This window comes from Pestalotiopsis fici (genome assembly GCF_000516985.1).
Source record: "Pestalotiopsis fici W106-1 unplaced genomic scaffold PFICI_Scf_4, whole genome shotgun sequence".
NCBI classification, from domain to species: domain Eukaryota; kingdom Fungi; phylum Ascomycota; class Sordariomycetes; order Amphisphaeriales; family Sporocadaceae; genus Pestalotiopsis; species Pestalotiopsis fici.
In genome coordinates this window covers 3265380-3289000 of record NW_006917094.1, presented here as the reverse complement: position 1 = coordinate 3289000, position 23621 = coordinate 3265380, and the positions used below count along the sequence as shown (strand labels likewise).

Genomic DNA, 23621 nt, shown 5'->3' with positions numbered 1-23621 from the left:
CCCATCCGAGTTATCTATCAGAGGGGTCCGCCAGTTTGTAGTCGTACGTGAGCAGCTGAAGCCGTACGCACATCGATAGATTCACGATTCCGTTTGTTATGCCACTTGAGGCCAACAAGACAAGATAGCATCAGGTCGTTTTGCCCCTAGAGGAGTTACAATACCTTTACGATTCAAACACATATTACAACAGTGAACTCGTCACCTACTGAGCCTGTGAGTTGAGATTTATATGAACATGTCACGTTCATGGGGAAACGCAAGTTCATGCCAGAACTGATTCAGAGTTTAGACTCTAAAGCAGCATGGCTAATGCAAGGTCCCTAGAGACGGATGTGGGTGCGGCATTGCTCACCGGGATCAGTCTAATCACAAACTCGGGATGTCAAAGTGCCCATCTCAGATCGAATGTGCCGGGGTGTCTCTCTGTTTACCTAGTCCCATATTGTGATAGATGCCGTTTCTGGTGATGCCATTGACAATTTCAGGAACGGGGGACGGCGCCCAGAAAGGTTCACTGCCCACTTGGCTCCCACCGGATTGGGCTCCTCCAGTTGCGCCGCTCCAACGCTAGTCCCTAACCGCATAAGTGATGACGTAGGAGTAACGAACGAGCAACATTGCTACGGTTCCCCCGACTATCCCGCCTGTAGACGCACAGAGAGCTGTACTTTGCAGTGGTCAGAAAGAGCCATAGGTTGGGGCCCAAACACCACACTGTTGTTTCGGCTTCAGAGTTCACCGACGCATCCCATCTGATCCCCCCGGCCAAAATTCTATTATAAAACTAGTCATCGCCCCGCGGAACCCCTTTGTTGACACCTGTTGCCCTTTGATGCCAGTTTCCATCGATACATAACCTCGTCTCCAACAGCGCACCCCGATCTCATAGCCATCTCCATTTATAACCCGCCGCCATCATGCATCGCACATACTCTATGCGCCAGACCAGGGCGCCCACAGCCTCGCAGATCCAGGTACGAGTGCCTTGCTGTCATGACGCCTATGTTCATGTCTTTTGCTGACACGCATTCTCACAGAGCCCTCCACCTCCGACCTCGAGCACCAAATCAGGCCGTCTTTTCGGCAAGAGCCCGTTCGGTACGATCATACCCCGGCTCCCAACTCAGCTCCATCCACTGACAATTTTGCAGGCCATGCACTCCGCGGCAAGGCTGCCGGTGCTTTCGGCCCTGATCTGGCCAAGAAACTCACACAGCTCGTTAAGATGGAGAAGAACGTGATGCGTAGTCTGGAACAGGTGGCACGCGAGCGCATGGAGGTCGCAGTATGTACCCTCTGGTTCCACAGCGCATTTGATGCTGCATACTAACATTGAGGCCTCAGCAACAACTATCCATCTGGGGAGAGGCCGGCGACGAAGACGTTTCAGATGTCACCGACAAGCTGGGTGTTCTTCTTTACGAAATTGGCGAACTGGAGGATCAGTACATCGACCGTTACGACCAATACCGTGTCACCATGAAGAGCATTAGAAACATTGAGGCATCGGTTCAACCAAGCAGAGATCGTATGTTACAAACCTTTTACGCAGTCGCTTTTTATGATTCTAACAATACTTCCGTTACAAGGCAAGCAGAAGATCACCGACCAGATTGCTCAGCTCAAGTACAAGGAGCCCAACTCGCCAAAGATTGTTGTGCTCGAGCAAGAGCTTGTCCGTGCCGAAGCCGAATCGCTCGTCGCCGAGGCCCAGTTGTCCAACATTACACGAGAGAAGGTCAAGGCCGCCTACACTTACCAGTTCGATGCCCTACGCGAGCACTGCGAGAAGGTTGCCATCATTGCCGGCTATGGAAAGCATTTGTTGGAACTGATCGATGATACTCCTGTCACTCCTGGCGAGACTCGCGCCGCCTACGACGGATACGAGGCTAGCAAAGCCATCATCCAGGACTGCGAGGATTCATTGACGAACTGGGTTACCTCAAATGCGGCCGTGTCCTCCAAGCTGTCTACTCGTGCCCGCACTCTGTCAACAAGGCGTCGCAACAACATCAAGGCTCGCTCCGAGGGTCTTGATTTGTCTGGCCAAGATGCTCCTCTCAACGACCGTGACTCGTGGGTAGCTGCTGGTGAGCACAAGGGCCACGAATACGACGACGAGGATGAGGACGAGCAGCTTGGCTCGGGCATGGACAGTGACGGAGGTCTCAATGGCGAACACCGCCGCGGCCGCACCGAAGTTGTGGCATAGAATGTTTCAACTTTTTAAACTTACGAGGCTCGAATGGTGATAATGTCTAATACCAAAGATACCAACGTCAAAACAGCCATTCACATATGACCAATAGAGCGAGTTGTTCTGGCGTGGTTGGGTGTTCAAGCGTCGCGAAAAAGGGATTTATCATCATTCCACGGAAGAAACGACTGGGCTGGGCAGGGCAACAAGACTTTTTTTGGTTCGAGCGTGGAGAGGAGTTCTGGATTCACGAGTTCTTCCAACTTTGGCAACGATTATGTAACATCTATATTTTTACGAAATATGCTCGTTCTGCAAGACTATGAAATTATGGCAATCATGCTTCTCAGCTTATGTACGATGCTCCTACCGTAGTGGCGTACAGGTGATCATCTCTACCATGTATATTGTATTTCGCCATGGTACACAAAGAAACCTGTTTCAAACTGATCGAGGATCACCTACAGAGTACTGAAATGTGCACACATTGTCGTGACCGCTTTATACCCGCGCTATATAATAGATGCTACTCCACCTCAGCCATCTCTAGACCTTTCCGGCAGACCCGGAGATGATTCAGACATGACGGACATTAATCTGGCCTTTGATTGTTCACTATTGGACTAACAAAGCGATTGGTAGCTTCCATTCAGACCGATTCTGCCGGCTTTCCGAACAAGCTCCGTCATTGCTGCCCGCTGTTGACGTTGGTTCGATTCTGGTACGACCTGTTTTTGTCATTGCTGCTTCTCTTGCAGGCCATGAGTTTCTAAAGACATGTGGCATGTGAAACCTGACTAGGCTTATCAGGAATTCATGGTATTACTTAGGCCGCTTTAGTATAGAGAAAGCTAAAGACACTGATATAATTCTAGCATTCGATGGCGATGAGTGAAATCTCAAAGTAGGATCTCGCATGACGCTTTATTCACTAATTGTAAATAAACCGGCGATTTGTTAAACTCGTGTAGTTGAAAAATAAAATAGCTGTAACCCCAATTGCTACGCTGGCTTGCGCAATCCCGGAACGCCTTCTATAAGTAATAGTTATACACAAGAGCCGGTCAATATACACCTTGCTGTTCAGAGCATGGAATTGTCGGCCCACGAACCCAATAAAGTGACTCGTGATCTAGGGGTCTATCCCGATAAATCCATCAAGACACATTTTAAAACGTTGCTGCGCTATGATTATGCCTCCGGCGACTTTCTGCGCAGGCTGCCAATGCGCCTCTTGATGCCCATGGACAGGCGCTTGCCGGTGGTGTTGCTGCGATCCAGGCCTGAACCCGTACCCCTAGGTGAGGAAGGGCCGGCGCCCGAGCTGTAGCTACGTTGGCGCACCATGACGTCCTCGCCCTTGTGACCTTGACTATTGGCTGTGCCGCTCGGTTGCATCTCGTAGACGCCTGTGCCCTCCATTCCTTCCATGCGGCCGTTGGTCTTAGCACGGCGGTCCATTGTGAAGCCTGGCTCGGCCTTGCCCTTGAGGTCCTCGGGGGAGTATTTCTGGGGGTGTTAGTGCCAATAGTCTTTGGTTGATGTCCATGGAAATAAATGCTCACATAGTCATAATCCTTCCACCTGCGATAAGGACCACCAGCAGCGTCCTCCTCCCTCATAAGGTCGGCTCCCTCCTCGTAGTTCATGGTGCGGCCGGCAAAATCTTCCTCGCCAGGCGGGATCACGGCAGTGCCGGAAAGAGGGACCTTTTTCCGCAGCGAGTCCTGGATGTGCTCTACCGGCGTGGCCTTGAGGGCCTCCATATTACTCTCCTTGACGGCCTCGACGGGAGCGTACTTGGGATCCTTATTCCGCGACGCCAGCGTAGCATCGTAGGGGCCGTCGTGGTGGTAGGCATAGCCGGTGATATTGTCAAGGGAGTCAATCTGGTCGGGACGAGTAAAGTTCTTCTTGCGCAGGTGAGGTGTCCTCTGGGCCGTCTTGGTTTCCTTTCGGATCTGGTCCAACGGTCTTGCTGCCATGGTACTCATGTTGCTGATTTGAGTTGTTGTCCTTGTATTACAAAGTTATAGTGATGTAGATGAAGAACACTTGAATCTTCAGGTTTTTTTATTTGAATTTGGTTTTTGATTCTTCGTCGAGAGAAAAACAGACAGAGAAATGTCACAGTTAGTGGAATTCGAGTGTGAGAGAGAAGAGGTAACAAGATGCGAGATGAGCAACGGAATCGATATAGTTTTTGTCTGCAGACTATGGGAGACAAGACGTAGCCCCAGCCTGCCCGCTGCCAGGGTTGAGCCTTTTCCAAGGGTCTTTTGGGCAGTCTGGGCCTTGCTATGATGTATGCAGGTTCGTCAGCTTCGGTGATCATCCGGTGAAATTGCCGCGAGCCAAACGTGTGATGCACAGAGGGGGACCCTTGAGATCTTCCCGTTATTTCCTGGCTGATAATAAACGTTGCGCCCAAAGGCAGGGGTATGATGTAATGCGGGTGGTGGGGTTCGGTGGCTCGGATGGCTTGGGAATTGGGTGACGCACTCCCCTGCACACACTAAAAAAAACGATGAAGATTAGGGTGTTTGTTTCGTTACCATTCAGCTGCAACCAGCAACTTGAATTCCGTCCCGTCCCTTCTGGTTTTCTTGACATTCCCGCGAGCCCGAGAGTCCATCCTTTTCATCCCTGGCATATGTGTTGCGCAGCTTGGCAGGGCGCAATATCACACTACGACATATGATACGGGCCTGACGGAAAGAATAATAATAATAATAATAATAATAAAAAAAAAAAAAAAGGTTCGAGACTTGTTTGCCCGACGATCCGGATCCAACCAGTGATGCAACCTGCTAAACAGCCCTGGTCCAAGGCACAAGGCTTCGTGAAAATAAACATGGGGTCAAATGGCTCGTTCATGTGATGGTGTACGTGTGAATTAATCATTCCACGTCCCAATCTCTTGATGTATTAAAATGAGGAATGAGAACAGTCAACCAAGGAGCTCGTAGTACGAAACCGACCGTAGCCCTCGAATCCAGCAAACGATTGCTTTACTAGTAAGCTTAATAAACCATTATAAATAACGGGATCCAGGAAATTTTTTTAAATACTTATTATTAAAAAGGAATTTTCTTCATAAGAATTTTAAAAAAAAAATTTGAGCTGTAAATTTATAAATTATTTGAATATACTGAATTGAAAACGGTGCACTTTAAGCAGAAATTTGGAGAGGGCCGGTTTCGTATTACGAGCCCATGGCAACGTCCTGGTTCGATACTATGGTAATACCTTGATGTAGAGTTTGATGCTAATAATACTCGGAACCTTGCCGAGCATTCCCGAGATAGCTTCTGACTTCAGATCTCACTACTTGACACCAACTCTTCTCTGGCCTCACACGGGACCTCCTCCGTTTTGTCGTTTCCTTTCCCGCGAAGCCATTTGGTAGATTTTTCTTTTTTTAGACCGAAAGCTACGACATCCTCAGGTGAGGGCTTCCACTTGTATCGATCAGCAAAAAATTTGATAGAACGTCGCTCCATTTCGGCTCTGCTAGGTGCTTTTCGGAGGTTATATCTCGAGGTTTGCAGCAATATCCTGTCGTCGATACGCGGCCCGCCACCCAAATCATAGCAATCCAGCTGCTCATCGAAGTGGAAATAATCGTTTATAGTGTGTGCCTCGATCTTCTTTATGGACAGGTATGCCAATGCCTTATCTAGGAGGAAGTGTGGCACAGTCCGAGAGCGACTGAAATCAGTCAAGCGGGCGTTGAGATAAGCGTCTTGTTTGATATCACCTTGTACGATGCCGATACGGTGAAGCCTCACTAGATCTCGCTTCATGCGCGCGACATCCCCTGGGAGAAATGTGACTTCGGGGTCCATTAGTTCTTTCACAAGCGCCCGAGCGGGATAGGGACTTGGTGGAGCGTCTTCCTCAGGCCACTGCCAAAAATAGTCGTCGTCGATTAAACATCTTTCCTTGATGCCTGCTTTTCTCATTGATTCTGAGTAAGACTCGTCGAGAATAAGGTATCCGTAACACTTGACGGCCAGGTCTTCGTTTCGAGTTTCTTTCAAGCGACCATAAACACGACATTCGCTGAAGAATGGCAGGCATTGATAAGTGATCGTATCCCAGTCGAGGCCAAAATAATCCATTTTGCCGGAACCAGGCATATCTGCACGGTACATATTATCCGAGACAGACATGCGTTTAAACTAGGCATATTAGTTCAGGTCTCACTGCAGCTATAGGAGACTTTACAAGCTTTAACGCAAAGGCTTTGCCGTTCATCTTCACCTTCCAAACAATGGAATGCAGACCTTGACCAAGCTCTTGAATAAACTCGATATGAGGCGTGACGATGCCATCTGGTGACTTGTAAGGTCGCAGCCTGGGTCCTGGTATGGGAGGAAGCTCCATGATCTACAAGATGAAGAAATGGCGATGGTAAGGAGAGGCGTTGTTGAACAAGTCATCATGCATTCTTGTGTGGCGGCTACTAGACATTCTTTGTTGATCTCCTTAATAGCTGAACAAAGCGGTCGCTTTCTGAAACAGGCAAGACTCTGGCACTGTGGAGGGGGTCCTCCTTTGTAGTAAGATAATAAAGAAAAGTATACTCCTTATCGAATTTTTAGCATGTATACATGGTGCATCATGTTGCGGCTGATGAATACAGCCAAACAGATGCGGTGACGTACATGTTTTCAAGATGAGTTGTGAAAGTAGGGATATTCTATATTGATATAAAACAGTCCAAATCAACAGACCCAGCCGACCCTATCCAATGTGTCACGTTGCAGTGCTGTACAGCTCAATAATTATGTAGCACATCCTCCCATATCACTGAGGCTATTGGAAGACTCGGAAAAGTCTTCCTTCCCGTTTCTGATGTTCAAGGCTCCTTCATACCGTTTCTTGTAACTTTGATTAATGTTATACACCTGCATTAGTAGGTACTTGTATTATGCAATATCAATCGATCCACATCCACAACCGCTGCAAAGGCCCCATGAACTGTATGAGGAATGCTGAAAAGTGTCCAATTACGTTTCTAGAAGTATCTGGCCGCCATGAGCCTTGAGCTCATGAGCAGTTCGTTGGATGCCCGAGAGCTTGTTTCGGTACAGGATAGAACTCCCCGGTACTTTGCACCAAGTTATGATATCTTCATCCCTAAAATCTTCGGTCGTGAAGTATTCGTTGTTGTTATACGCTGCAATCAAGGCACAATAAAGTACAAGCTCTGGCGTGAGTGTGCCCGCCGTGTTTGCTGTCCGCCAAGGCAAATGAATTAGTCTGAGGCCTGCTGCTGGGCGTAAGATATTTTCATCAAGATTTCTTCTCCATCTCGTGTTACATGATAGTAGTTCCTTCTCTGTATGTGAAAATCCGCATGGGATGTTTGCCCATATGCAGTAGGTGCTGATCTGAGTCATTCCATTCGAGATGATATGGGTTATCGACTCTCATATTACGGCTCATCTTGGTGGTAAGACTTCGGTAAGGCTTTGGTATTGAGCTTACAGTGAAATTCACCGCGTGTTTGACTGTATCCATTGTAGACTTATCGACAAGAGCCACAACGTCGCTTTCCTCTTTAAGCGTGTCAGTATCCAAACGCCCCGGAACCAGTTCTTCCGGAGCTTTCTTCAGTAAATACGGCCCAAACGCAAGGATTACATCTTCGTAAGTGAATCCTCTCCATTCACCCATCTCTTCGGTCAAGGCGTAGCTCGGATTGTAGGTATTGGTCGATGGCTTTAACCCCGACGAGTCCGGCTCGCTTCGAGGTGCTGTCAAAACGTCCAAAATGGTTTGCCGGGCTGGCACTTTTGCATTTTAGGGGGCCATTGCTGATATATTGAATGTATTCGATCTCTAGACTCTGTTGATTCTTCAATACTGCACGAAGCTTTATCGAACGCTCGTCTGATTTATACTATTCCAGGGTTCGACCATAGCCTTTGAGTGAATCAAAGCGCGTATATAGTCCCTTTCTTCCCCTTGTGATGGCCTATACAGGACAATGGATTTTTCGTATGGTCTAGGCCGCAGCCTCAATCTAGACCGGGCTACAATTAATTAAAAGCGTCTCCCGACAAAAAATGGTTGATCTTACTCGCGAATATTACCAGCACCTTTTTATGCTATTGGTATAGATGAATACAGAAGAGTCCATCTTATTACGAGGAAATTTTGAGAGAGAAACAGCTTATTGCGCCGTTTTTTTTTCCTCAACTAGAAATATAGGACTCGTGGAGGCAAGAATAAAACGAACCAGCCCACCACATCAATATTTCAGATAATATGTAATAATATTTTGATAATAACCAGGCACCTGAGATTAAACATTGTTTTTGCGCCTTGATCGAGTGATCTATATTTCCTCCCGTAACGTGACGCCGTGACTGGCACACGTGGATAGTGGCCGGAGTAATTAGAACCTGTCTATAATATAATATACATCGCCTGAATGGGACGCATCCACTTAAAGATGACCACCAAAATCGAGAGAAAGAAGAAAGAAATTGGATCCAAGCCATCCCCAGCTCTCCATTTAGTAGAAAATGTTTCTGCCCGATATAGAACCTCCAATTCGTCTGAACTCCGGCCCCATGTCAGCCCTATACAAACCACATGGAATAGCGTGGGGCCATTGCGCATTTGCATTACAATGGTCAAAAGCAAGGGTCCACTTGCAAGACATTCATTCGGGACTCAACTTTCCCCGAACCCTTTCTAAATCACAATCTGAGCAATTTGGAAAAGGCGTAGGCAAAACAGCCCGACGCCGACGAGACTGGACCGAGCTCGGTGGGTGTTTGCAGGTAATGGAAATTTCGTATTTTGCCTGCTCTGTACTAGTGCCGCCCTACCCTGTGCTGGACATAATGGGAGTCTCTTAGTAACAAGGCAAACCAATCTCCCCATCTAGTCTCAACAGTCGCCTCCCATGGCTCTCGTAGACTACGACAGCGACTCCGAGTCGTCTTCGTCGCCGTCGTCTGTAGCCTCGGACCACAGCCGGAAAGAGAAAGCAGGGCGCGACCCCGGCCCGGCGTCAAAGCGGCAAAAGAAGCTGTCCGACGCCCCGTCTTCGTCTTCCAAGAAGGGCGACCTGCCGCCTCTCCCCTCGGCCTTTCACGATCTCTACGCTTCAACGGTGCGTCTGAGTAATACAGACGACCCGTCGCTGCACCAGGGCCGTCGGCGCCAGATCCCGCATATTGTAGGCAACTGGCCGAGCCACCTGTACATTGAGTGGCACCCGTCGGGGCCCGAGCACAAGGCGCTGAGCTCGCTGCTCGCGACGCTTTCTTCGCGGTTAGAGAGCAATGGTGCTGGTGCGGAGGCCATCAAGATCCACGGCTTCCTAACATCGGACCTGGGGGCGCCCTTACCGCTGCACATCTCGCTCTCGCGGCCGCTTTCGCTGCCCACGGCCCGCAAGGACGATTTCCTGGAGCGAGTCCGGGACGCCGTCTCGAGGTCCGGGGTCCGGGCGTTTGAGCTCGCACCCGATGGGTTGGAGTGGCATCGGACACACGAGAGCGCGCGGAGTTTTCTCGTCTTGCGGGTACGGTCTTGCTCTTCGACGGCCACGTCATTGTCAACATCAACACTGGGAGAAAACAATGCTCGAGAGAATGCCGACAAGACGCGGCAGAAGAACATGGAGCTCGGCACGCTTCTTCGGCATTGCAATATGCTGTGCAAGTCCTTTGACCAGCCGGAACTATATGCTTTCAAGCCGACCGAAGATCAAGGTCCGGCCCGAGACGTGGGTGATGCGTTCCACGTGTCTGTGGCATGGTCATTCTCAGAGCCGACCAATGAGCTCAAGCGAGTGACGCAGGATGTATTTCAAACGATCCAACACGGAAAAGCCATGAAAGAGTTGAGAATCAGGGTCGACGGGATCAAGGCCAAGATTGGGAATACAATCACACACTTACCACTGGCTGTCGCTGGGAACGGCGATAGCAAAGGTCCTCGAAAAAGACGAGCGCTGTTTCATGCTGAATAATAAATCATAGCACACTCCTGGCGTAAAGAGAGAACCCATGATCAGGCCATCGCAGGCGTTGGGAAAATGTGCACCACAATCACAAGGTTTCAATTTGAATCTGACACAATGACTTGACGAGCATCTAATGAATTATGAGATTGTCTAGGACAAAGGCTCGCCGAGTCCAAATCAGTTGACGAGCCTGTCATCTATACATGTAATATGCAAATCTCGCATCTGTCGAGAAGTCTGAAATAGCAATTTAATAAACCACTTGCTACCACCTCAACACGAGTGTTGGAACAAAATCAACCTGCCATGAAAACGCCGGGGCCATGCTTCAGATGATACAATGCTTGTTTGTGATCGTTCATGACTATGAATGCCGAAAAAATGATGCAATGAGCTCTGCAAACCAAAACCTTGGATCACGAGATGTATGAATTGCCATAATCTATGGCTTGGGCACTTTTTAAAATCCAAGGCAAGGGGTTCATCCGCCTCCCATTTGCCTTGGTCTGTTGGTAGTTTCATAGCTCTCGCTCACGGCCGGGCGCTTGCGGCTGAGCCACGTTCCCACCCACAATGTCTTGAAGGTCAGGCCAAATGAAATATGGTTCTCGAGGTGGCAGGTACAATCCGACATAGTATCTGTACGCTCGATCGGCTTCGTATAGAAAGGAATACCAGCTGAAGACGATTAGTCATGGAGCGGGTCTTTGAGTTTACTTGAGGACGACTTACCAAAACTTTGGAAGGAACACAAAAGAGGACATGACATATTTGAAGACTGCCATGACCCGCGTGTACTCATCCATGACGCTGTCCCCGAGAGATCCCTGCTGCTTGGGTTTTCTGGTCTGGCGAGAACCCGGAGAAGCAGTAGCATCATAGCCAGCCCATTCATCTGGGTTTGTTTCAGTTGCCTCTTTCGCAGCTTTCTTGGGCTGCGTGTTGGATTGAACCTCGTCAAGCTTGACGGCATGAGGTTTCTTGGCACGATCAGGTATGGTATCTGGCTTGGCTGCCTGTTCGATATGCTTCTCGGCAGCAGTCTTGGCCTCTAGCATTTCTCGGAATTTCGTAATGGCGTTGACGGAACTGCTCAAACGGCCGTACAAGTTGAATAGTGCTACGAGCTCCGTTCTCGACAAGACAGGAATTTCGCCACTTTGATTATCGAATTCGAAAAGGACCTTGAGAGCACTTCCATAACCATTGACTTGGAGTTTGCCCCAAAGTCGGCATTTGTCGCAAGACACGCAGTCCATGATCCGGCTAATGTTGCGGAAGTTGTCCTTGAATTCCTGCTTCAGACTGGGCCCTTCGCCATTCTTGAACATTAGACTCTCGTCAAAGATCTCTGGCTGCTTGAGAGCGGCTTGTACCACGGCGGCAACCTTGGCTTTCGTCGCATTGTCCTGAGATGGATCGCCTGTGCAGAAGGTATAGTCCTCCAGATAGGGACCGATCTTACTGATGGCGCGTGTGATTAAGGCGTAGTTAAAGTACAGATTCGAGATGCGCTCAGGGTGAGTATGGATTCGATCCTCATAACACTGCAAGTTGTGTTGCCACTCGCCACTTGTCTGGTTTAGATAATCCCAGCAAATGTGGGTGCTGATGCTGGCGTGCATGCCCGAGACAACACGGAAGAAGACGCGCTTCTCCAGACATTCATCCTCCACGGTGGTCATTGGTGCAAGCGAGCTCTCGGTCTGCGTCAAGGCCTGCTGCCTGCCAACATTCTGCAGCACTGCTCTAAAGTCTTGCGCAGCAGGTCCCATGGAATTGGAGGAAGACATGCCCAACCCAGCAGATTCAGGAAACGAGGCCTTGTTGAAGCAATTTTCTCGATAGATGGCGTCCCAAACCATCTTTGCGCTCTCGCCGCCATAGCCTGTGAAGCGCTCCGGGTTCTGCACCAGGGATACATAGACACCCTTGGCGCCTGCGCTCTCGTCTTCGGGAACGCAGTAGTCACGCTCGTCGCACTCGTCGTCATACTCGACCACACAGCTCTCCCCTACGTCCTCGCCGAGAGAGCCCTGAAGGGGTCTCTGGGGGCGCTCCTTTTGTGCCTTCTTGCCCGGATGCTCAGCCTTGGGTCCTTGGAGCTTACTCAGCTCGTCGGCGCGCCATGCTAGGGGGATATCCTTCTCGTCGTCGATGGTACTAACGGCACATGCGTAGTTGCCACATATGCCATTGTCGTCATTCCAGAATGGGCAAGTCTTGCTATATAGAGGAAGGCGATAATGGGAAAAGAAGTCGGTATTCCGAATGAGGTCGTCAATCGTGGGCTTGACTCGAGTATTGAGCTCCTCTAGATTGGAGTACGTAACACAGGCATCGCTGATTATGCTGCCGGGTGTTATCTGGCCGGGGATCGAGTTAGAAATATGACAATTGGAACGAGAGGAAGAGAAAGAATCAAGACCTGATGCCACCACAAAGACGTGGCAGAGCAGGGTAAGGAAGTAGTATGCCAAAAGGTTCATAATGGTGATCGTACCGAGCAGGCGTCCTCGTGAGACCTTGAAGCTTCATTGCTGCATGCTACAGGACCGTTCCAGAGTGAGAACAAGGTCAGGTAGAAGAGCTTTGCTGCTGATCGCATCGTAGCAGACAGCGTAGACCATGCAGGTCTGGTAGGGTGCAGCGGGTATTATATCGGATCGCGGGATAGGGCAGGTAAGCAGGTAGGATGCGAACAAAGATGCCGGATTGGTGGCACACGGCCAGCGGTAAGCGTGTCCTCAAGGGAATCAAAGAACCTTGTCACAGGCGACGGGGATGTGACAGCAGGATGAAACGAGAGCCGAGTACGTAGAGAACGAGGGATGCTAATGTAGGATTGATCGACGTGGTGGAGGGTCAAAGCTACCAAACATCCAGTAACGGTAGAGTGGAAAGAAGAAAGAATGTAGTATAGTTCGGGAGCTTTTCCGTGCCTGGAATGGGAAAGCAGCACCGCTTCTTTTATTAAATTGAGGACGCCTATGGATGCTACGGGCTGGAACCGGGTGAATGCATGCACCTTGACTGAAGGCGAGTTAGAATCTGAAAGAACAAGCTTAAATCTGGGGAGGTTGCAGTGGGTTTGTCCCGAATTGGGGGGGCCATGGGGGTTATAGTGGATGAGATTGCTGATCCTCAACGTGTTCTCTTCTCTTTTTTTACTTGTCTACAAGCTCGACACTACGGTACGGTACCGTCTGCCGTGCATATTACAAAGAAAACATCCAACGACTTCCAAGGGGTCCAGGTTCCTGTTGATTGATTGGTGTGACATGGTTCGATCCATGGTCCGATCATCAATCCTATTCAGGCAACTCGTCCCAAGCTGACTTTCACCAGTGGCCATGCCATGCACAGTAGGATGACTCGAGTAGCCCATAGGCTCGAGTTATGTTTACTGCAATGTGGCCAAAATGCCAGTTTCCAACATCTGATGATTACAAACTAGCATGACTTTCTCTCTCTTTCGTTTTGTTTGCCTCCAACTGCTCTAAAAATATTTTTCTTGTTGGCGCCCATTCACATACGTCATAAGGAGACAGAAACTCATTTTATGTTCATGTTGCTAGGGATCCATGGATGTTTGAAATAGAATACCTACTCACTATCCAGCAGAAGAAATCAAAGCCGTTTTCGTTGTAAACTTTATTATATTTCGAACTCTTTTACCCCGAGGTTGATCAGCCCCACCATGTTTACTAATTAAGTGAGTGCAGCATTTCAGACATTCCACATTTGTTGGCTACATATATTTCGTTTAGGTGGTTTGCGCTCAAGCTACCCGTTACTCTGTACATAATGTAGCCCGACTTCGTATATATGTATGCAACAGGTGCATGCACACGCAGATGCTACCCCTGTCGCAACGCTTTTTACTTTTACGCCCCATGTATTTCATTATATCGCCTACATGTTGTTGACACCTGCTCTACGCACATTATTATCGTGGTGCTACGACAATGCATAGATGAGGATATGTCCATCTACTAACCACCAAGATATGAAATTGCTGGTTACCAGAGTGTTATCAAGTATCAAGCAGCAGAATGTTCCACGTGATCAACAGTCTATTGGATCATATTGTAATGCAATTTCTTCATATTATGTCGCAATTCACTTTCTTCCCTAGATATGCAATGGCATTGACACTACTCGTCCCCAGGATTGGTCGAGACCTCTTCGCCCCCGACATCGAGAGTCACTGCGAGGAGTATTTGGGCATAGCGACTGTGAGCCCCTCCAACTGAACGTATCAAAGGTATATCCTGATTACCTGCCACCACTAGAATATCACGCCCCTCCATCCTGTCTTGTACGACGCTGCCAGTGGATTGCCCCTTTTGATGCTTGTCAGAGACCATCCGTGGTCCATCGATCGCCCCACTTCTCTATGATCATAGAGATGGCCTGCCCCTTTTCGACCGAGATCAGGCGGAAGAGTCGGCCCTCCTTAGGGTCATGACTGATCGGTCGACATACAGCTCCGGTCTTGGAGAGGAACGCGCCGGGCCGGAGGTTGAAATTGATGCCGATAAATGCACGTGATGAGAAAACAAGCCGTAAAATCGTCTCGAAGCATTATGATACTCGTACAAAATGCAAATCGCTATGCAGAAGTCGCGTAGTCGGAGTGGTGACATGGCCTATAGTTGTTGGCCACGGGTGGCACTTTGTGCCAGTCGAAGGACTCTAATCACTGAGGGGGCTGGTAGTTGAGTGGTCGCCTATGCACATGTCAACCCTCTGTAATCCTCCGACTTTGGAAATCGACTTACTTGAACAGGAGAATATGTGGCTCAGGTTCATGGACTTCGTAATGCTCCCAGCCCAGACTCTGGAAGCATGATTAGCCACCGCCACAAGACCTTCATCTGCGACGCGCTTTGCTTACCTGCGTGATACCGATGCCGCGCCACTCATCCTCCCAGAGCAACTTCAGCGTACCATGTGCAGCATCGTGGTAATCCTTGGGAATAGCCTTGAGCATTGCCTTGGGTAGCTGCACATGTCTGTATTCATACTCGCTGTCGGAGTAGCTGGAGGGGCCGAATCAGAATATGTTTGGGAACTACCAATGACCAGTAGCAAGCGACTTACCGGGCCGAGTAGTGAATGCTATCAATGTATTCCTCCAACCGAGCGCGCTCGTTGTCAGTAAGGGCCCTAGGGCTCTTGTTGCGACGGCTCATGTCGATGTTCATGGGGTTCGGCATTTTGGCGGTTTTCTTGTCTGTGGTTTCTTTTCGCGGTTTAGAAGGTGATTCTACTTGTAAGAAACACGCGATGGGTGCAGAAAGGACGTGTTGTACTTCTGGTCGCAACGATGACTATTGACCAGTAAAGGTAAAGAAGGGAACCTCAGTGGTCAAGGAGGTCAAGCGCAGAAAGGAGCTGGTCGCTGATTGTCAAGTGACGGTGGTAGTGTCCCGCAGTCCAAGTAAACAACGGTTAGGGAGGGGAGGGGTTGTGTCGGTCGGTCGGTCGCGTGGGGTTGTGAAATAATTCGAAGGCGGGCAGATTTGGGCCTTTTTGGGAGACCGAGGACGATGAGGCGCGGGTTGTTGATAGCCACACTCTTAGCTTTCCACCCAATGAAACAAGCCTAGTTGAGATGCGCCGGAACGACTTTAGAAAAATGCGAAAAAGGCAATTATCATAGAGCAGGCACGACTTAGCTAGAATGAACTGCAAGAAGTGAAGAAGGATATTGAGAAGAGCGCCGGTGGTCGGTTTCACTGCTAGTACGGATTAGCAGTAGTAGTATTGAAATGATTGCATTACGGATGCCCAGAGGTCGGATTAAAAACCCTTAAATTACGCGGGGAATAAAATTACTTTATTAATTATTATTAAATATTAGAAAACTTATATTTAATTATTATAATTTTAACAAAAGAGAGAAAAAAGAGAAAAAAATAATAAATAAATTATTATAATTAAAAAAGCGTAAATTTGTAAGGTTAAAATCGGGGGTTTTAATAATTTGCCCTTTTATGCAAAGCGGGCGTCTCTCCGGTCAGCCACACCAGACTCCAGTGACTTCCCTTAAAAAAAATGAAATAGCGGGGCGGGAATTTTTGCGCCTCAGCTAGCAACCCACTGTAATGCAATAAGCCCAACAACGAGTTAAGCCTGCAGCCACCAACAAGCAAATTTATTGCTGCAATTCTGAGCCAATACATGTGCACTTATTGAGGCGTGCTTGTTGGCCTTTTGCGCTGCGCTGTCGGTAGGAGGAAGTCCGCCAACCCAGTAGCGACAACCTTCACACTCGTTGCAGTGCGTGCATCTTCAATTCGAATCTTTCCTTGACCCATTGAATCCACACCACTTACAACGAGCCGCAAGTATTTGCGCCCGATCTAAAATCCGCGACCAAGACCCCAGCCATCCCAATCCCGGCGCTTTCGCCCACCCGTCCGCCCGCTCCTTGGAGGCACTTGGTGGTAGGTCGTCGCAAAAGAGCTCCTACCGCGTGCAAATCGCGTCGTCGTCGCAGCCCGCAGCCGCATCCAACATCATCCAACACCGACCGCAGCGCACTCGAGTCCACACGCAATTGTGCGTGCATCCGCTATTGATAAAGGAAGCATCCTCTTCCGCCAGCTGCAGGCTGCCTTGCACTGCGTTTGCACCACTTAAAGATGGAGAATAAGCGAAAGTCGAGCATTGCTAATGGCGACAATGTGCCTGGCACTCCGGATCGCGCCGCAAAGCGTCGGAGACTTGAAGAGGTACGACCTTATTTTATATGCCACGAACCAAGAAGCAACCACTTTGGCCGTATTATAGTAGACTGTTCATCCGCGGGATTGCCTTGCCATTGCAGCAACAGCAAAGCGAGCCTGGGACGTCAAGGATCTAAAAGTTGTGGTAGTGGGCTGCATCAGTACCAAATCTTGATCCATCATAATACTCCTTAGCTCGTAGAAGCCCGTCGCGAACCCCGATTATAGTCATTATCAACCTACTTATAGTCGAACTTGGCTAACTTCAAGACAGGAATTCGGCGATTTATCCAAAGGAGAGTCAGCAGAATCTACCACAGCTTATGGACTGAACATGCTCGAGACCATTCGTGCTACTACGGATAAAAAGTAAGTCAGTCGTAAATTCTTTCAACGCATTTGATCGCCGCTGATACCCTCTTTCTCTCCTCGGCTCCAGTGGTCGTGCAGTTGCTCCTATATTCGAAAAGCTCCCTAGCAAAACGTCAGACCCAGACTACTACAAGAAAGTCCGACTACCATTGTCCCTCGAGTTACTCGAGAAGAAGCTCAAGAACCATGGATACCCCAACCTATCGACACTGGAAAGTGACTTTAAACGTCTCGTACAGAATGCCAAGGAGATCAACCCGCGCACGTCGGAGGTCTTCAATGATGCCGAGCGCATCCGTAAAGCAGTCAGCAATTTGATGGTCAAGACAAATCCTGCGTACAAGGCCGGAAACTATCAGGCTGTACCTACACCTCTTCCACCTAGCCCCGGCAAGGAAGGCGGTGGTGATGAGGAGGAAGAAGAGGACGAGGAGGAGGAAGAACAAGAAGAAGAAGATGCTCCTGGCGAGGAAGAAGACGTGGATATGTCCGACGCAAAGGCTGAAGCTGAAGAGGAGAGGGAGGAGGAGGAGGAAGAAGAAGAAGAAGATGATGATGAAGAGGTTGAGCCAGAGCCAACGCCCGTCAAGCGGGGCCGAAGAGCAGGGCGTCTTTCACGAAGTGCAGCAGCTCCGACACCCAAAGCATCGCGATCGTCATCAGCACAGGTCATTGACCAGGTGGGCTTCAAGGGACTGACTTTCCAGCAAGCTCAGGAAAAGATCATCGCAGATACAATGCAAAAGACGGATCAAGAGTCAGTTTATTGCATGAAGCCATTATTGACCGTTCATGAGCTAATCCTGAGAGTAGTGATTATCTTTATTTCCAACCCTTCATCAATCTGCCTCCTCGCAGTCTCAAAGACTATTATGAGATCATTGCAGAGCCGCTTTCGCTAAAGGGCCTCCAGAAGCAGGTCCGCGGGCAGCGTGGTAGGAACGACGCTACCGGCGTAAGCGACTTCAAGAGTTGGTCACAGTTTGAGGATCAGGCCAGCCTCTTGTGGAAGAATGCTTATCACTACAATGAGGATGGAAGCGAGATTTCTGAACTAGCCAAGGAACTTGAGGTAAGGCATAAACATCTCGCACAACATGTTGCCAGTATTTGCTAATACGGAACAAAGACATATTTCAAAGGGTTACTCAAGGAGGCAAAGCAACATGTTCCAGAGCCCCCGCAGCCAAAGATCAAGCTCAAGGTCCCTCAGAACACGCAGACACCTTCACATTCAAAGAAGATCACAATTCATGTTGCTGGAGGCAAGGATAGCGCAACTGGATCACCGGCTCCGGCAACAGCTACTCCGACAGAAGGTGAGACGACTCGTACCGGAACTCCAGTGGCACGAAACCCGTTCAGCGGGCCCGCTGCTGCCAACCATAGCCAACTGGACAAGACCCGGAGCATGTCCGCATCGGCAGTTCCGCCCAGTCCCTCCGTCGCCGGTGTCGTCAAGCCTGAGGATGCTACCCGTCAATCCCCTGCAATACTGCCACCCGGTCCTGCCATGATCACGCAGCAACAATTTGCGCCTGTGGTGCAGCCGGTTCCGAATGGCGTCGTTGCACCCCCGGCCCCGCCGCCGCCCCCACCGAAGCTCACTCCCGCCGAAATCCTTGAAGGTCAGAAATACCGACCACACGCAATCAGTAAGTTCTTGTACCTTTGCCACATGAAACTTTGGAATATGTTCTAATATTCGATCAGAGCCGTGCGAAACCCTGATCAACCGCTTTACCATCAAGTCGCATCCGGCGCTTGCCGTGGATAACCCTCTGGACATCACTATTGCTGGAAGCACTACTGAGATGGTGCAAGAAGTCATCATGAACTGCCCTTCAACATACTTTCGCCTGCAACTTCAGCCCCATGTTGCACAATTCTTGGAAGAACAGCAGCGCGAGTGGAGGCTCAATGTCACTCACAATTATCAGCGCTTGTACCCATCGCACCATCCGCCAACCGACAAGCGCCATTTACCTGTCTTCGAGGTGACGCTACACTATGGAGTGAATCGCTTCGAGGTGTCTCTTCTAGCAGCCCGGCCCAAGGGAGACAGAGGCTCTGATGATCTAGACATGGACTTGGAGAAGATCGTCGTACACTTCAACCTGCTCAAGCATCAGTAAATGGTTCATTGTTGCCACGAGACCATACCTTTCTGGGGACTTGAACTTATAAGTTTGTATTTGATGCCTCAGATCGACTATCGCGACCACACAAGAGTCGGGGCAGAAGTCTATGGCTTGCTCATAGCGTGGTAGGCGTTAGTCATTGCTATCTTTTGGGTGTTGTTGCTTGTATGTTATAAAAGTTATTGCTCGGCCAATATGCACCGGCGGTTATGTATTTTTATGATATATTGGCCGAGCCAAGTAATAGCTGCACATCAGACAGTATTCTTAATTCCGCAATCAAACAGGTTTACGAGATTCACAAGTTGCACATAATTTCCTCGGACCATTGAATATGATACATATACCATTTCTCATTTAAGGAGAAGCTCAAATTTCTTTTTAAAAGATTTTTCTTGAAAACGTATTTATATAAAAGTAGAAAGAGAAGTAAACGATTAACTGTTATTTCATTCTCTTCCTCTTTTTTTCTTTCCTCTTTGTCTATCTTGCTTTATTTTTCATGCCTAATAATGAAACTGGTTGCATTGAAAACCCGTGGTTTACTTGCTGATTTATGGAGATGCTCGGTTGCCCAATCCGAGCTCTTTTGGCAGCCCGCTCGGTCGACATTAAGTTGATGCGGCATCGGGCGCTTATGCCCGTGAACGGAACAGAGAGCGAGCAAAAAGCGGGCAGAGTCAGGCGGATTTGCCTCCACGAGTCGTCCGGCAAAAGCAGAAAGAAAAAAATATCTATCAAAAACTAGACGTGGTCGAGATTGCGGGTTTGCTGAGCGGCGATTCCCATTTGCAGGGCCCCCCAACTTTGGTAAAGGTCCGCGCACAGCATTGTGCGATCGGGCACGTACCTTCCTACCCACGCGGGCCAAGCGGGCAGCAGAAGCATTGGATTTCTGAGAGACCCTGACAACCCCGAGGCCACTAGTCTCAATCCAGCGCTTCTGAGTGGCTCACACCGCCCTGCCACCAGCCCCACCCGCAGCGAAAATTCGTTCGCAGAAAAAAAAAAGTTGATGGTCCAAAAAATAATTTGGCCTGCCCCCCCTCCATTAAAAACGCCCTCTGAGCCTCAGCACCTTTCTCACCTTCCTTCCTCTCCCGATACGTCCTCAGAGATCTATCACTTAGGCCAAAAACATCAATCAAAATGGCGGAAGAGGTTTACGACGGTGCCATTGGCATTGATTTGGGTATGTTTACCTAGCTATTGCTCTCTCTTGCACCGAAAAAGCGCAGGCCCTTCTGTGGCCCGCATCTCGACTATTCATTCCTGCCTCCCACCACAGACTTTTCGCTGACAACCAATTCCCACAGGTACTACCTACTCTTGCGTTGCTACCTACGAGGGTAACAATGTCGAGATCATTGCCAACGAGCAGGGTAGCTTCACTACCCCCTCTTACGTTTCCTTCAACGAGAAGGAGCGTCTGATCGGTGAGGCCGCCAAGAACCAGGCCGCCATGAACCCCAGAAACACCGTCTTCGATGTCAAGTAAGCCATCAATCAGCTTGACTGCTGTCAAGGCAATGATTGCCATGATTTCAGACGGCTAACAGGAGCTCCACAGGCGACTTATCGGACGTCCCTTCGATGACCCCATCGTCAAGAAGGATATCGAGTCTTGGCCCTTCAAGGTCGTCGAGCAGGGCACCAACCCCATGGTTGAGGTTGAGTACCTTGGCGAGACCAAGACTTTCTCCCCCCAGGAGATCTCCGCCATGGTTCTTACCAAGGTATGTTCATCGTTACTACGACAAATCCCGCATGCAAGCATATATTCTGACACAGCTACACTATACAGATGAAGGAGATTGCCGAGACCAAGCTTGGCAAGAAGGTTGAGAAGGCTGTCATCACCGTCCCTGCCTACTTCAACGACAACCAGAGACAGGTCAGTATTCGTCTTCGGTTCAAATCAATCAATGACTAACACGCATTGTTGAATAGGCCACCAAGGATGCCGGTGCCATTTCTGGCCTCAACGTCCTCCGTATTATCAACGAGCCTACTGCTGCCGCCATTGCCTACGGTCTCGGTGCTGGAAAGTCCGAGAAGGAGCGCAACGTCCTGATCTACGATCTTGGTGGTGGTACCTTCGATGTCTCCCTTCTCAACATCCAGGGTGGTGTCTTCACTGTCAAGGCCACCGCTGGTGACACTCACTTGGGCGGTCAGGACTTTGACAATAATTTGCTTGAGTTTTGCCGCAAAACTTTCTTGCAAAAGTCTAAGAAAGGTCAGAATAACTCTACCACAATTTTCAGTCGATTCCATACTAACAATACTAGACATCTCCGGAGACCCCCGTGCCCTCCGAAGACTCCGAACTGCTTGCGAGCGTGCCAAGCGTACTCTGTCCAGCGGTGCTCAGACCACCATTGAGATTGACAGCTTGGCTGAGGGCGAGGATCTCTTCCTCCAGATCACCCGTGCTCGTTTCGAGGAGTTGAACGCCAAGGCTTTCCAGGGTACTCTGGAGCCTGTTGCCCAGGTCCTCAAGGATGCCGGTTGTGACAAGAAGGCTGTCGACGAGATCGTCCTTGTTGGTGGTTCCACCCGTATCCCCAAGGTCCAGAAGCTCCTTAGCGACTTCTTCGACGGCAAGAAGCTCGAGAAGAGCATCAACCCCGATGAGGCTGTTGCCTACGGTGCCGCCGTCCAGGCCGGTATCCTCTCCGGCAAGGCCACCTCCGAGGACACTGCCGACCTCCTCCTGCTGGATGTCGTTCCCCTGTCTCTCGGTGTCGCCATGGAGGGTAACATCTTCGCCCCCGTCGTCACCCGTGGCCAGACTGTCCCCACCATCAAGAAGCGTACCTTCACCACTGTTGCCGACAACCAGCAGACCGTTCAGTTCCCCGTTTACCAGGGTGAGCGTGTCAACTGCGAGGACAACACCTCCCTGGGAGAGTTCACTCTCGCCCCCATTCCCCCCATGCGTGCCGGTGAGGCCGTCCTTGAGGTCGTCTTCGAGGTCGATGTCAACGGTATCCTGAAGGTCACTGCCACCGAGAAGACCTCGGGCCGCAGCGCCAACATCACCATCTCCAACTCCGTTGGTAAGCTCTCGTCCGCTGAGATCGAGAACATGATCAGCGACGCCGAGAAGTTCAAGAGCTCCGACGATGCTTTCAGCAAGCGTTTCGAGGCCAAGCAGCAGCTCGAGTCCTACATCAGCCGTGTTGAGGAGATCGTCTCTGACCCGACTCTGTCCCTCAAGCTCAAGCGTGGCCAGAAGGAGAAGATCGAGCAGTCTCTCAGCGAGGCCATGGGCCAGCTCGAGATTGAGGACTCCAGCGCTGAGGAGCTGAAGAAGAAGGAGCTTGCTCTCAAGAGACTTGTGACCAAGGCCATGTCCTCGCGATAAGCATCTCAATGACAATTTAATGATTTTCGGCCTTCGGGGAGATTTGGTGGGCCTGGCTGGGCATCTTTGCATACCGGTCATGATATGAGGCTCATCTTCATGAATGATAGACATGGCATTCTGGGGGTTAAAAGGATTTCCCGGCTTGTCTCTCGTCCTGGTAATGAGCGAGACAGCACGAACGAACAAAAAAGTCTTGCAGGGTTCTGGCGTTTACATCCCTTCCGCACGTCATATATTCCTTTTCAGAGTCATCCGGTGGACTCGACTCGTTCGCGCATCCTACTCCAGCGCATCTCGCATTGTAGATTAGGAAAAGAATGAAAGTGACGATTGATAAACAAATACTCTAATCTCCTCTTGATAACTTCTTGTGATGTGAATTCTGCTTGAGTGATTTCCTATGGACCTTTTCCGAAATTCCTATTATGTTATCCTTGTTTAAATACAACTCTTATTGTATATGCCTGATAGCATAGGATAATATACATTATTTCCCTAAATTGAATCTTTATACCATTTTATAAGAGATGTTTTAATTCGTATATTAATTTCGGTTTTATCTTTATCTTTGCTCTTTCCCTCTCCATCTTTTCTCTCTCTTTTTCTTTCCCTTTTCTCTTTTCTCTTTTTTTCGTTCCTTTTTTAACTTTTTTTCCCTCTCTTTTTCTCTTTCAATTTAATCTTGAAAAGGACGTACCAATAACCAGCCATGCTATTTTTCCCCCCTCAAAGTAGATGTGAAGCAGCCTTGATTCTAGTCCATATTGGTGACGCTACTGGGGTTGTCCCAGTGAACATGAAG

General features: G+C 49.3%; 8 protein-coding genes across 8 annotated transcripts; 4 read left to right on the top strand and 4 right to left on the bottom strand.

Annotated features, from left to right (window-relative positions):
- Window positions 1-920: 920 nt before the first annotated feature.
- Window positions 921-2218, top strand: PFICI_06997 (Sphingolipid long chain base-responsive protein PIL1; the record flags this gene model as incomplete). Its single annotated transcript, XM_007835578.1, has 5 exons — window positions 921-977; window positions 1041-1101; window positions 1155-1288; window positions 1348-1531; window positions 1593-2218. 5 exons carry the CDS (start codon window positions 921-923, stop codon window positions 2216-2218), a joined length of 1062 nt encoding a protein of 353 aa, XP_007833769.1.
- Window positions 2219-3394: 1176 nt separating this feature from the next.
- On the bottom strand, window positions 3395-4197 carry PFICI_06996 (uncharacterized protein; the record flags this gene model as incomplete). The annotated part of the gene is made up of 2 exons (XM_007835577.1): window positions 3395-3712; window positions 3769-4197. The coding sequence occupies 2 exons, from the start codon at window positions 4195-4197 to the stop codon at window positions 3395-3397; spliced, it is 747 nt and encodes a 248-aa protein (XP_007833768.1).
- Window positions 4198-5520: 1323 nt separating this feature from the next.
- Window positions 5521-6592, bottom strand: PFICI_06995 (uncharacterized protein; the record flags this gene model as incomplete). Its single annotated transcript, XM_007835576.1, has 2 exons — window positions 5521-6387; window positions 6434-6592. 2 exons carry the CDS (start codon window positions 6590-6592, stop codon window positions 5521-5523), a joined length of 1026 nt encoding a protein of 341 aa, XP_007833767.1.
- A 2536-nt stretch (window positions 6593-9128) lies between these two features.
- Window positions 9129-10202, top strand: PFICI_06994 (uncharacterized protein; the record flags this gene model as incomplete). The annotated part of the gene is made up of 1 exon (XM_007835575.1): window positions 9129-10202. The coding sequence occupies one exon, from the start codon at window positions 9129-9131 to the stop codon at window positions 10200-10202; it is 1074 nt and encodes a 357-aa protein (XP_007833766.1).
- Window positions 10203-10714: 512 nt separating this feature from the next.
- On the bottom strand, window positions 10715-12685 carry PFICI_06993 (uncharacterized protein; the record flags this gene model as incomplete). The annotated part of the gene is made up of 2 exons (XM_007835574.1): window positions 10715-10874; window positions 10929-12685. 2 exons carry the CDS (start codon window positions 12683-12685, stop codon window positions 10715-10717), a joined length of 1917 nt encoding a protein of 638 aa, XP_007833765.1.
- Window positions 12686-14976: 2291 nt separating this feature from the next.
- Window positions 14977-15418, bottom strand: PFICI_06992 (uncharacterized protein; the record flags this gene model as incomplete). The annotated part of the gene is made up of 3 exons (XM_007835573.1): window positions 14977-15039; window positions 15097-15241; window positions 15303-15418. 3 exons carry the CDS (start codon window positions 15416-15418, stop codon window positions 14977-14979), a joined length of 324 nt encoding a protein of 107 aa, XP_007833764.1.
- A 1431-nt stretch (window positions 15419-16849) lies between these two features.
- PFICI_06991 (uncharacterized protein) lies at window positions 16850-19440 on the top strand (the record flags this gene model as incomplete). Its single annotated transcript, XM_007835572.1, has 6 exons — window positions 16850-16939; window positions 17208-17302; window positions 17373-18062; window positions 18119-18377; window positions 18435-18960; window positions 19019-19440. 6 exons carry the CDS (start codon window positions 16850-16852, stop codon window positions 19438-19440), a joined length of 2082 nt encoding a protein of 693 aa, XP_007833763.1.
- Window positions 19441-20595: 1155 nt separating this feature from the next.
- PFICI_06990 (Heat shock protein SSB1) lies at window positions 20596-22816 on the top strand (the record flags this gene model as incomplete). Its single annotated transcript, XM_007835571.1, has 6 exons — window positions 20596-20638; window positions 20763-20940; window positions 21017-21182; window positions 21251-21340; window positions 21397-21685; window positions 21738-22816. 6 exons carry the CDS (start codon window positions 20596-20598, stop codon window positions 22814-22816), a joined length of 1845 nt encoding a protein of 614 aa, XP_007833762.1.
- Between the last annotated feature and the right edge of the window lie 805 nt (window positions 22817-23621).